A 13005-nucleotide genomic window follows, 5' to 3' on the forward strand; every position below is an offset into this window, starting at 1 on the left:
GATTTCTTCCAGAATTTTCTTAAGAACCATTATAGCAGTTTTAGGTGGAATATAAATACATGCAGGTGTAATCCTCCTCTCCCTTGCCAGTATCCCCTTAGTACTACAAATCTAGCATTATCTTTTATATCTTCTTCTATCACTATTGGAGCTCCTCTTGAAATTAATACAAGTACTCTTTATTTTCCCTTGTCCCAGACATTCTGCTGAATAACCACTCTGAAAACATTTTTTTTTATCAAATTCACATGTTCAGTTCTTTCCAAGTGCGTCTCCTGTAGCATAGCTATTTGCACTCTACATTTTAGTACAGTTCACCAATCTCATATTTATCTGAGACCACTGACATTTAAAGACGTTACAGAAAGCATCACTGTACTAAAACATTATCATTCCCACCTTTTATAACAGCTTTATTGTTAAATGTATAGTTCCAGCTTTTGTGTTACAGGCAGACACTGTTTGGCAAGTTGACCTCTTATGTTGTTTCTTGCCATATCCATCTAGGTCACATCTTAAAATTTTTGCTTTATTGAAAGCCCTCAAACAAACCCCCCCCCCCCCAATACCTCCAACCTATTAACTTAACACACAAAACTATGTACATCTTCAAATATTTACGTTTTATCCTCCTAATAGGAACAAATGTTCCCCACACTCACAGACTTGAGTTAACCTAAAAGAAGAATTAACCATGCCAAGATGCATGGTGTTGCCTGTGCTTCTACTAAGTGCTGACTGGTTTTTGTCTTAACTCTCCCTGCTGGGAAAACACTTGAATAATTTTAGAAAGCATGGTCTCCTAGCTATTCGTTTTATCAGATTACCTCCTGGAGACACGAGGAACAGATAAAGAATTGCTACTAAGCATACATTTATTTGTTTGAAAAACCCTTATAACATTCAATATTCTTTTTCATGTACTTGCTTTCTCTTTGAACTTACTAGATCAAACTATAGGCCTTAATCCAGTCATTCCCTTATGCAAGAATGATAAAAAGCCCACTAATTACTTTTGTCATGCTCTTAACCAGACTTTTTTCTACATTTCGTAAAACTGAAGGGGTGAGAGAAGGAAGAAAAAAAAACAGGAGCACCTGTTTACATTAATATGAAGATAACTGAGAAAACTTTATAGCATGCAAAGAAAGTCATGCACTATAAAATCAGTAGTATTACGAAAAAATTTGTTTTACTTAGTTAAATTTCTTCCTTCTCTTCCCTCTCCTACGTATTTTTCCAAACATTAATGACATGATGTAGGGCATGTGCTTTAGAGTTCCCTACTACAAGTTTAAGTCCAAAAAAGTCCAAGATTTCCAGATTTTCTTGTTCTGTCGTTTCACAAATATTATTGTTTTGCAATCCCACATTTGTCAATATCCAAGTTACAGGCTTTATTCTTGTTCATCTCCATCTCCCAAATCCTGTATCTGCTTCATTTCCAATGTACCCTCAATTATTCTAGTCAACTCTTGTGCATTTTTCCTTCTCTCAAGCATTTTCCATTGAAACATTGGAAAAAGTTTCACTGGCACAGTCTCTCTGTGGTTTTTATTACCAGAAGAACAAGAAGCAGACTATCCCTCCTGTTTCACAGCTTACTTCTTGTTGGACAAACATTTGTATTTCCTCCTTAGCATATACTTCATAAAAATGATTTTGTTCCTCCAGGGAAGAATATTTTGAAGATAAAGCAGTTTGAATCTCACACCTGCTTCCGGGCATTCCATGAATAGTGGAATAAATTTACTTCTCTTCTGCCTGGTGCACAATGAGTAATCATTCTCCACAAGTACTCTGCTGTCTCCCACATTTAGTACATTGTCCTTCTGCCACAGTTTTGTCAGAATCAACTCCTTCTGTTGGTAGGATCACATCTTTACTATTAAAGGTCTAGGTTGCTTTCTCACAGCCAGGTTTGGAGCATACACAAAATGTGCCCTTTCAATTAACTCCTGCTGTGGAATACCAGTCACGTTGCTTATTTGTCCTTTCATAAAATTAATACAGTCTGTTCCTTCCAGTTTCTCCAGTGCAGCAGAAAACCTCAGGTGTTCCCCAACTGCTCTGTGCTCTTAATTCTATTTTTTTGAGACAGGCCTTCTTGAGCAGTCTTGTATTCAGCCAGCCTTTTTTACATTTCAACCTCTGATTTTTGCAGTTTTATCATCTCATCTGAATATATGTTTAACATCTTCCATTTATTTCAGCATTTTGTCGCTTCAGTTGATATAATCCATCAGTGTTTCATTTATTTTAACCAGATCTGTTTGCAGGTATCTTTTTCTTCTAGGTTATTGCAAGTCATGTCTGGAGCTTGCACTGGTTTTTGCTGAAAAGCTGCAGTACCTTTCTCAGTCAGTATTTTTCCTAACCTTTTGTAGCAGATTTTCTTTCAGGTCCTCTGCATTTCTTTTTTCCTGGCATCCAGGCAGTGCCACTTACTAGACAGCTACTGAAATTTTCCCAGAAATATAAGTCCACTGGCTTTCTCTGCTGAGTTTCTGTTTTCACACTGGGAGAGCTATTATTAAGCTGTTATTCAATGTGCAGTCATCTTTGAAGTCCCATGTTTATATGTACTTGATCAGATTAAGCCTCAGGTCTCCTTTGAAACAAAACCTGACACTTACCAGCCAGCATAAATACATACATCAGCCTGAAGCACTTGCCACGTCATCAAAGAGAAAGTTAAGACTGGCTATGTCAAAGTCCCCACATGAAATTTTGATTTTCTGGGACTTCTTGATTTCGTAACTAAGAAGTTCTGGCAGCTTTTGATGCTTAGCTTGCAAAAGAATGAACCTGGACAGGTGACTAAATTCTAACCTGACTAAGGCCTAAAAAGAGAAGAAAGGCATAACATTTTCTCCACCTTGTCAAAAGCTTTGGATACCTTATCTGTCTGGACGGCAGAAATGGTGGTCTCTGGCATCTATACTGAATGAGACAGAGACATCTCCTGGCATGGATGATTAGTGAAGAGGTAACATCATTCCAAAGCTTTTAAAAAACATCTTTTTTGAAACCAAAGAGAACAGAAACCAGATGCTTCAAGGTTCCATAAATGGCATTAATCAAAGAAGGATTCATGGATAATGGCCAGGTCTCCCAAGCCTTCTTTACCAAATAATAACTACATCTGAGCAAGACAGACTGGTAATAGGCCAATAAAGAAACTGACTTAATGTGCTTAGCTGTTTCTCTATGACAGGAGAGAAGCCAGAGGGATGAAAGGCATCATTATCCTTGTCTCTCACAGAAGGATCTCAGTTCTTCACAAATTCCCTTTATAGAAACGAATGGAGGGGGGAGGAGGAAGTCACTCCACTAACCTTAAACTCCACCCTGGGGGGGGGGGGGTAGAGTCTGAACTCAACCAATAACGGGTCCCCAACAGTAAAGCCAAGAAACACCAGAGGTGGTTCATTGACAAAAGGAAGCTGCAATGGGCTAGTCATGTGTGTCAAACCCTTAAATCTTACAGTGCAATACCACACCCAGGAGGGCATGTCTATTGGACACTGAATACTGTATGCATGCAAATGTCTGGATCTCTCCAGTGGGCTCTAAAGATCTTCAATGACAGACTAATGAGACTCTCATATCAGTCGGCCAGGTGTGGTCAGCTCCAAAAGCTCCAACATGGGAACGTCAGCAATGGTTGCACCATCCATGACTTGTGGGAGGCTGTCTCACTGGCAGAGGTTGGGAAGAAAGGCTTTTGCAAATGTCTAGGTTCCTGATGTTTTACCTCTTTCTCCTACTTTCTGACGCCGATTCATAATCATAAAACGCATGCTACCTAGGCCCCAAACCTGCCACCTTCTAGAGGCACTCCTTACTAGGCCATGATGAAGACCTTGAGTTCATAATCCTATCTCACATGGATGAATAGAAAGAAGTGCAAGTACTTTTAAGTGATTCACTTTATGTGCTGTTCTCACACAACTCATTGTGACCATGTAGTTTGACTGCATATCTGTTGACTATAAAATCATTAAATATTTTTGATCATCAAACAATGAATGTGGGAACTTTCCAGTGGTGCATGTGTTTGGATCCTGTTCCAAAGTGAATGTGGCAGAAAAGAACTATGGAGTGCATGGTCTGCACGAACATTCTTAATTGATGTGTGACAAAAAGGAATATGCCTGCAAGAAGAAACATGTCCTTGAGCATGAGAGCTACACAAAATTCACTAATGTGTTGACTGAGACATTAGAACAGGGAATGCTATCAGAGAGCAGTTGCACAGTGCCTTCAGTTACCTTTACTTGTGTATCTGCACATTTGAGGATTCCTCAAATTTATCTGCCTAGCACATTTTTCCGAAACCAGAGTTTTAAATTAATACCACATTTCACAGGACTGGTATAGTTGCATGTGTCATGCACTGTTCCAGTCTTGAATACAATCACAAAGAGTACACAAAACAAAGTGGAGGCACTAAATAAGCATACAGAAAAAGCAACACTCCTGAACCAGTTCAATATTTATTCAGTTAAGTCGGGAGGCTCAAATACAGAACATACATTTCAATTTAAGCTTTACAAAAAATAAACAAAAACCCTGCATTCCCTAAATATTAACATAAGCGTCTTCCTCAATGCAAGAACGTTTTAGCATACTGTGAAAAAACTATCACTGCATCTGTTTCTGTATGGTACAACACTGAAGGACATAATGCAGCATATACTCTGAATCGGTCTCTGGTATTTAATCATTTCCCCATCCCTCTTAAAAGTTTTCTTTGACAAACAATAATAAATTTTTGTTTTACATTTTTACACGTAACAAAAACATGAAAAATACAAGTGATGTCTTGCGCAGTTTAATGACAAAAAAAAGACAACTTAATGAGGGACAGATTTCATAAGGGGGTCAAACTGTAAGACTATGAAGCAACAAGTAAACTTCAAATATTTTATACAGCATTAATTATGAAGAAATGGCTTTGGGATGAATCACAGCGGATATGCATGTGGACATAAAATGAGACAGGAGGGCATATGGGGAACAAAAGTGTCTACAAAATTACTAATGAGTGCATGGCAAGTCTTGAGTAGCATAAAGATGACCTTTAATTTTGCTGCTTTTTCCGGATAGCCTCCACCAGATCATTTTTGAGTGCATCTTGTTTTGACTTGTCTGCAAGACTTTGCACCGTCCTGTTAGGGGAACAAGAAAAAAAAAACAATACATCAGTTCTTGTTTAGAAAACATATTTCTAAAAACTGAATAAAAAAGTCTTTCCTCGAATGCAGGAAAACTCTAATTAAAAATTTAAGGCAAATTAACCAAAACAGCCTGACACAGCAACATCCATCATCATCCAGTAGTCTGAACAACTTATTACAACAGGTACAAAAGCATCCACTGCCCAGCACTTCCAAGTACAAACAGGTTAAAAATCATGGAGTAACAGATTAAATACTACTAAAAGGCAAAGTGAAATGCACATTATCAAGGCAAGCAAATTCAACAGTGTCAGACTTATTTATTAGAAGAGATTGTACAACCCTTGACTTACTATAAATACCCATTTGTTAATCAGGTAAGCACATCGGTCACAGTCCTTTTCAGGGGCAACCCAGGAGCAATGTCTGGTTAAGTGATTTTCTCATGATCACACAGTAAGCAAGCAAGGCCTGAGGGAATCAAATCCTGTACCACAGAAACTAAAGCTTGCAAACTTAACCTCTGTACTAACTGAAAAATGATCCCAAAGTCACTTGCACTGTAAGGGTGTAACTGAAACAACTACACAACTAAAGGTGGAGTGGGAGACGTCTCAAGAAGAAATGTGGTCATGAGAGAGAGATTTAATATGGTGTAATATTTATGCAAAGGAGAAAGCAAAACTAAACAGAAAAAGAAGGCAGCATCAAAGACATTTCAAGAGAAACAGGCAATGGCACCAGGATATGGACAATTTCACAACACAAAAAATAAGAAAAAGGGGGAAAGTAGAAATGAGAATTAATAACAAAGAGATAGAACCTAAAGTTATGGACTACCTGCCACTTGATAGTACTCTGGAGCCTTTAGTAGGAAACCAGAAAGTACAGTTTTGTACCTACCATAAATGTAGATGTTCGAGTGGTTATGCTGCTGCAGTCATCACACTTGGGGTTATCCTGCCGTCAGGCGGTCCTGCAGTCGGCCTGAATTCCAAAGCCTTGGTCCGGCGTCGGCTGTCATCGCTTCTTCCCTGACGTCAGTGCAGCAGGGGTAAAAAAGAGGCAGCCGACGCTATTTTCTTCAGTTTTTCTTGCCCCAGATGTCAGGTGCCCCAAACTAAGAAGGCAAAATAAGAAGCTTGCAAAACATACCTTAGTGCAAAACAATGGTACTAGTTGTAAGCAAATACACCATATAGACATGCATCCCAAAGGTTGAAGTACATGAAGGTATAAGAAAAGCCTCGTTAAGTAGAGGGGATGGAGGGTGGGTAACCTGGACTGCAGCAGCATAACCACTCGGACATCTACATTTATGGTAGGTACAAAACTGTACGATGTTCATCGTCATATGCTGCTGCAGTCATCACACTTGGGTAGAGTCCCAAAGCTATGGTTGGGTGGGTAGGAGCTAAACTGGGTTAGGTGCAGCGGCAAACCCAGCTCTGGTTTTTGAGTACAGAGGAAGGTGGTAATGCTTGGTGAAGGTGTGCACTGAACTCCAAGTAGCTGCCTCCAGAATGTCCTTTGTTGGGACTCCTCGGAGGAAGGCTGCTGAGGTTGCTGTAGCCCTGGTAGAGTGAGACCTAATACTAGCAGGCACTGCTTTCCCATGGTGTGAGTAGCAAAGGCGGATGCAATGTGCTATCCATTTGGAGATGGTCTGTTTTGAAATAGCCTTTCCTTCTGAGCCTGGTGCATAGGTTACAAGGAGTTAGTCAGATTTTCTGAAGGCCTTTGTCCTGTCCAAATAGTAACGTAACTGTCTGTGAATGTCCAAAGAGTGAAGGAGTCTTTCTCCTTTATTCTGTGGGTTTGGATAAAAGGTGGGCAAGTGTATGGTCTGATTGAGAGCCACACTGGATACTACCTTTGGCATGAAGGAAGGGTTGGTGCGTAAAGATACTCTGTCCTGATGGAAAATGATGAAAGGTTCCACTGCCATAAGTGCCTGCAGTTCTGAGACTCTGCGTGCTGAGGTGATAGCCAGCAGCAGGGCTGTCTTCCATGACAAGTATTGAAGCTCTGCTGAAAAGGCTGGTTCAAAAGGAGGAAGTGTTAACTTTTCCAGAACAAAATTTAGATCCCAAGTTGGAGTAGGTGGTTTTCTGGAGGGTCTTATATTTTTTGCCCCTCTGAGAAACTGCCTTAGCAAAGGATGAGAGAAAATGGGAGGAACCGTATCATATTGAGCTGAAATGGCTGAAGCATGGATCTTTATGGATGAGAAAGAAAGGCCTTTGTGTAGCATCTCAGATATTGGAGTATGTGCAGAATATTTGGGATGTCAGGATTTAGGCTTCTGGCCTGGATCCATACACAAAATCTTTTCCATTTGTCTGAGTAAGTTTTTCTGGTGCTGGGCCTTCCTGGCCTCCAAAATGACATTCTGGACATCCTTTGAGAGAACTGTTGTTTGATAATTTAAGGTATTTTCCATGCAGCTAGATTTAAGGTCCTTAGCGGACTGTGAAGGATCTGAGAGTTTTGTTGGGTTAACAGCAGAGGGAATTGAGGTAAGATCCATGGAGGGCTGTGAGTCAAGTTTCGTAGTAGTGGGTACCAGTGTTGACATGGCCAGTCCGGGGAAATGAGGATCATCTGTGGTCTCTCTGATCTGGTTTTCAGTAATACCTGTGTGAGTAGAGGCAGAAGTGGGAAGGCGTAGACTGACGATGTTGTCCAACTGAATGATAGGGCATCCACTTTCCAGGCCAGGGGATGGTAAGTCCTTGTGCAACATTTTTGTAGCTGGCAATTGTTGGTTGAGGCAAACAGATCTATGTCTGGTGTTCCCCACCTTTGAGTTTTCATTGAGAATACTTTTGGGTGTAGACTCCACTCGTAAGGGTCTGTCAAATTTCTGCTTGTCTGCCAAAATGTTTTCTTTTCCTGTCAGGAATTATGCTTGCATTTCTACTTGGTAAATTAATGCTGTATTCCACAAGTCCATTGCCTGTCTGCATAGTGGGTAGGAGTGTGTGCCTCCTTGTTTGTTTATGTACCACAACTGTGGTGTTGTCCGTCCTTATTAGAAGTTGTCCTGGATGCAAAAGGTCCTTGAAGGCTGTTAGTACATTTTTTACAGCTAGCATCTCCTTTTGATTGATGTGTAGTTGCCTTTGGTTTGCAGACCATTTGCCCTGTATGCATTGTCCTGCCATGTGTGCACCCCAGGCGTAGTCTGATGAATCTGTTGTCCCCTTTTACATTATTCTCTTTGCCTTTTTGAACGACTGTGTGACTTAGACATTCGTCATTTATTGAAATGTAAATGAATTGTCCCTTATAATATCAACAAAGATGAGAAGCGTCTTTTAGAATTGTTAACCAATTCTTCTGTGAGGGTTATGCAGCCAGACAAGGTGGGAGGACTGGTAGTGATGGAAGAGGTAGATTACATTCAGAGAATGGAAAATATTCTGGCATCTGAAACCTATAGGGAGGTTTCGAAAAATGAGTTGAATCAGAGTGTGACCAGGGTCTGTACTTATTTCAATGACATGTTCATCAATGGAATCATTAATATGGAAGTTTTTAACTATATCTGTACCCCTAACCCCATGATACCTGTCCAGTTTGGCAATCCGAAGATTCATAAGAATGTGCATGACCCCCCCCCCCCCATGCACCAATTGGTGAGTGCAAGGGGCAGTGTGACTTACGCTGAGGCGAAGGTGGTGGACACGATTTTTGAAAAAGTATGTGTCCAGTGAGTCCCACATTTCTAAAGACTCCTGGTTATTTCTTGTGAGGGTTAATTGTACTTCTTGCACAGGGGAGAGTAATTCCTTGACAATCGATGTTATTGATTTGTACTCCTCCATCCCTCATTCCATAGCGTTAGAATGGATTGAAGCTATCATGACCATTAAACAGGCACCTGTTGGAGACATTCTGATGGCGAGGGAGTTATTGGACATCATTCTGACCTGCAATTTTTTCTCCTTTAACAACAGTTGGGTCCACCAATTAAGAGGGGTCCCTATGGGGTCTCCTTGTGGGGCCAGCGTTGCCAATTTGGTGATGACTTACTGGGAGAGAGAGTTTGTTTTCCCTAATTCTATCATTCAGGAGAAAACCCTGCGTTACACTAGATTCTTGGATGATATTTTTATCATCCTACAGGGGGAGAGGGAAGTGGCTGAGACACTGTTAGATAGTTTTAATAACGCCACCAGTTTTTTGAAATTTACATTCAATTTTTCCAAGGAGAGGATCTCTTACTTAGATGTGGAGTTATTTAAGGATATCCCTCTAGGCTGTTTTACTGCCAAAATTCATCGTAAAGTAACTTTTTCTAACATTTATTTACATTTTGAGAGCAGTCACCCCTTCCATCAGAAGAGGTCGACAGTAAAGGGGCAGTTGGTGAGGGTGGCGAGGATGGTGTCTAAGTTCAGCGACTTCCTTGAAGAATGTGAGTTTATTCGTGGAATTTTTTTGAACAGGGGATACCCGGACCATCTCATATCAGAACTGGTCAAGGAAGTTTGCGGTAAGAGGAAGAATGGGTTCTACGTACCAATTTTGGGCAATAATGTAGCACCCCAGAACCCCAAACCATTCCATATGCAAGCCCATGAGAATTACCTTTGCAGTTTTATTACAACTTTCACTGTTGATGCAGGGGACATTTCCTCCATCATAAAGAAAATTGGGAGTATTTTAATATTAGACATGCAAGATAACTCACGGTTTGAGATTGAAAATTGGGAGTATTTTAATATTAGACATGCAAGATAACTCACGGTTTGAGATTACACCCAAGGTGGTGTTTAGGAGGGGGTTGAATCTGTAGAGTATTCTACAGATGAAATCGAACCATGCCCCGGGTTAAGGGGATGTACAAATGCAATATGTGTAAATACTGTAGGTTTATTAAAGCAGGGCCCTTTTTTAGTATTGGGGAGACCAAATACACCATCAGGGGTAGATTTAACTGTGCCAGTTCACATGTGGTATATTTGGCTAGGTGCTCTTCATGCCCACTGTTCTATATAGGAAAAACTGACAGGAAACTTCAGAAACGCCTTTAAGAACACCTTTATGCCATCAAAAAAGAGAAGATGGAGAATGCGCTTGCCAGGCATGTTAAGGAATACCCAGGTCATGAATTTATTTTTTCAGTCATTGATCAGGTAGTTCCTTCCAATGGGGGGGGTCCGGATACGTTACTTTTAGAACAAAAGGAATTCATTTGGCAGCTAAAACTAGAAGCTTATCATTATCCAGGCTTAAATGGAATGTTATCCATTTCTTGTATTTTAAGATTAAGAAGTTTGGTTAGGTAATTTTATTGTATTTATTTTTGTAGATTGTATCTATTTTAATTTCTTCGTTTATTTTTTTATCTATTTCAGCATGACTTACAAAAGTATGGATATTCCTTTTACTGCTTGTTCAGTAAGGTTGAGTTACTCAGGGAAGGGTTTGAGCAGGTGTTGTAAATGTATTGGCTTAATTGCTAAGTAGTCATGTGATTTACGAGCTTTTTATTAAGGTGTAAGCTGAATGTGTTGTTTGTTTTTCTGATGTTGGTGTGGGACACTGACGAAAAGCATATTTTTGTTGAGCTTAAAATAAAATTTTAACTTGCAGTTTATCAGCATGACAGTGTCTGGAATTGGTGCATCTGCTGAGGTTTATCGTCTTGCAGGCTTCCTTTTTCAAGTTTAGTTTGTCCTTGGGAAACTATGTTTAAAACCCATTTGTCCTGGGTAACGAGTTCCCAGTTTTTTGCTTGTAGAGCAATCTTTCCTCCTAAAGGAGCAGTCAGTTGAGAAGTGCTTGGAAGTTTTAAAGTTAAGTCACTGACACAGCTTACCATAGGGGGGAGTCTTACTACTCCCTGATTTGGAAGTGGGAGCCCCCCACTGCTTAGTCCTGTGCGTACCCTGGGACTGAAGCCTGGGTGTTCTGCTGGTTCTGAGTTTGAACTGAAGGTCTGGAAGAGGCAGGAAAGGAACAATTTTTTGAGAGCCAATGCCTACTAAATCTAGGAGGCTGCACTTGTAAGAAATATTTAACAGTTTACATAGATTTAGCTTTTTCCTCCATCTTTTTAAGAAATACTTCTGATTTGTCGTCAAACAGGCGGTCCTGATTTAAGAGAGCATCCAGCAATTTAGTTTTAACATGATCTGGCAAAGATTGCTCCTTAAGCCAAGCATGCCTTCTAAGTACAGACCCGGTGACAGCAGCCCTGCAAGATGCCTCTAGTGAATCAAAACCACATTGCAAAGTATGTTTTCCAACCTGTTCAGCAGAATGCATTAAATCCTGTAAATCCTTACTTTCAGCACAATCAGGAATCAACATCATTTTCTGTTTAAGCAATCCAATAATATACTGCTGATACTTTAACATATGAAACTGGCAATTTAAGGCCGTGATGGCCAAGGTTGCAGAGGTGTACACCTTCTCATCTATCCAAGGCCCTTTAAACTCTATCAGAGGGTGTAGGATTTTTGACAGTAGTAGCCTTAATGCCCTGGGGTGCCTGTGAAATGGTCTCAGGGTCCACAGTAGGATTTTTAAAAAGGAACTTATGAGAATCGGGAACCCTGTAATATCTATCATATTTTCTGGGAGCAGGAGGTAGAGAGTCAGGGACCAAGCTAGATTCCAAGAAGGCATTGCCAACAATGTCCAGCACAGGAGGGATAGCTAAAGGCCTGTGTTGGGGCAGGAGTAAGAAATCTCTAAGCCTCTTTTTAGAATCAGAGTAATCTTGGCTTTCCCAGTGAAAAAGTTTCCTAAGAGTATGCAAGGTTTCACCAAAAGAAAATCCTCTGGGGGTGAAGCAGAGGGAATAGAGTCCTCTGCATCAGAATCCTCATAGGTAGATAAGGGTAAATCCTGGTCATCAGAGGAGACAGAAATTTCAGAATCCTGGTCAGAAGTATCATAAGCAAATTCAGTCCTAGGTCTCAGAGAGAAGATTGGCTTCCCGATTAAATCCAAAAAGCAGGCAAACAAGGAAAAATCGCACAAATAAACCGAAGAATGAACCTGGATGCCACTGTTCAGCGAAACAAAGCCACGGACAGAAATGTAGGCAGACTTACGTTTAATAGTAAAAGCCACAAAACAACAAAACACAAACGTAGTCAACACTTCATTTTCATTTTTAGCACTTCCTCAGATGTGGGCTATCACAAACCAATCCACTTCATTACTTAAGACTCCTGATAACCCCCCCTAAAAAAAAAGTATCAGGAGTCTAAGTAATGAAGCGACAGCCCACATCTGAGGCAGTGCTAGAAACAAAAACGAAGTGTTGAATACGTTTATGTGTTTTGTTGTTTTTGTGGCTTTTACTATTAAACGGAAGTCTGCCTACATTTCTCTCCATGGCTCTATTGTTTCGCTGAACAGCGGCATCCAGGTTCATTCTTTGGTTTACTTCCCCTGATTAAAGTAATAAGGTCTTCAGCCATTCTTATTTGTTTTTTAGGCATAGAGGCTTGACTATGCGGTCTGGGCGCCTGTTTCCTAGGCATGGTTCAAGTTTTAGGCCTAGAAGAAGAAGATGGCGTCTGTTTAATATGCAAGTCAGTAGGCCTGAATACACCCTCAGGAGCCGGTGCCTGCACAGTGGCTCCGAACCCATCCATGGTAGAGACATCCGCAGGTTCCACAGTTGAAGCATCTCGCGGCATACTGGACTCTGAATGGGTCTCAGTAGAGGCCTGCGAATCTGTAGTAGTGGGTATCAGGGGCTGCGAAAGTGCCTCACTGAGTACCGGTGAAGTGGCGACTAGCTTAGGAGAAGCGTCGTCGGCAGCTTTGGACCTAGGCGGCCTGTCTCTGTCTT

The 13005-nt window shown here is 40.7% G+C and overlaps 1 protein-coding gene across 3 annotated transcripts in view; it reads right to left on the reverse strand.

Moving 5' to 3' along the window:
* Positions 1–4480: 4480 nt before the first annotated feature.
* CAPZB (capping actin protein of muscle Z-line subunit beta) overlaps positions 4481–13005 on the reverse strand; it is a 1142657-nt gene continuing 1134132 nt past the window's right edge. For all 3 annotated transcript variants that reach the window (XM_044061787.1, XM_044061788.1, XM_044061789.1), the window contains one exon: positions 4481–5174. Coding sequence is in view for 1 of the 3 variants with exons in the window: in XM_044061789.1 (XP_043917724.1) it covers positions 5087–5174 (88 nt within the window). In the remaining 2 variants the exon portion in view is untranslated. The remainder of the gene's footprint in view (positions 5175–13005) is intronic.

The sequence above is a fragment of the Protopterus annectens genome, chromosome 2.part0 (assembly GCF_019279795.1).
Source record: "Protopterus annectens isolate FY-2018-M chromosome 2.part0, PAN1.0, whole genome shotgun sequence".
Classification (NCBI taxonomy): Eukaryota; Metazoa; Chordata; order Ceratodontiformes; family Protopteridae; genus Protopterus; species Protopterus annectens.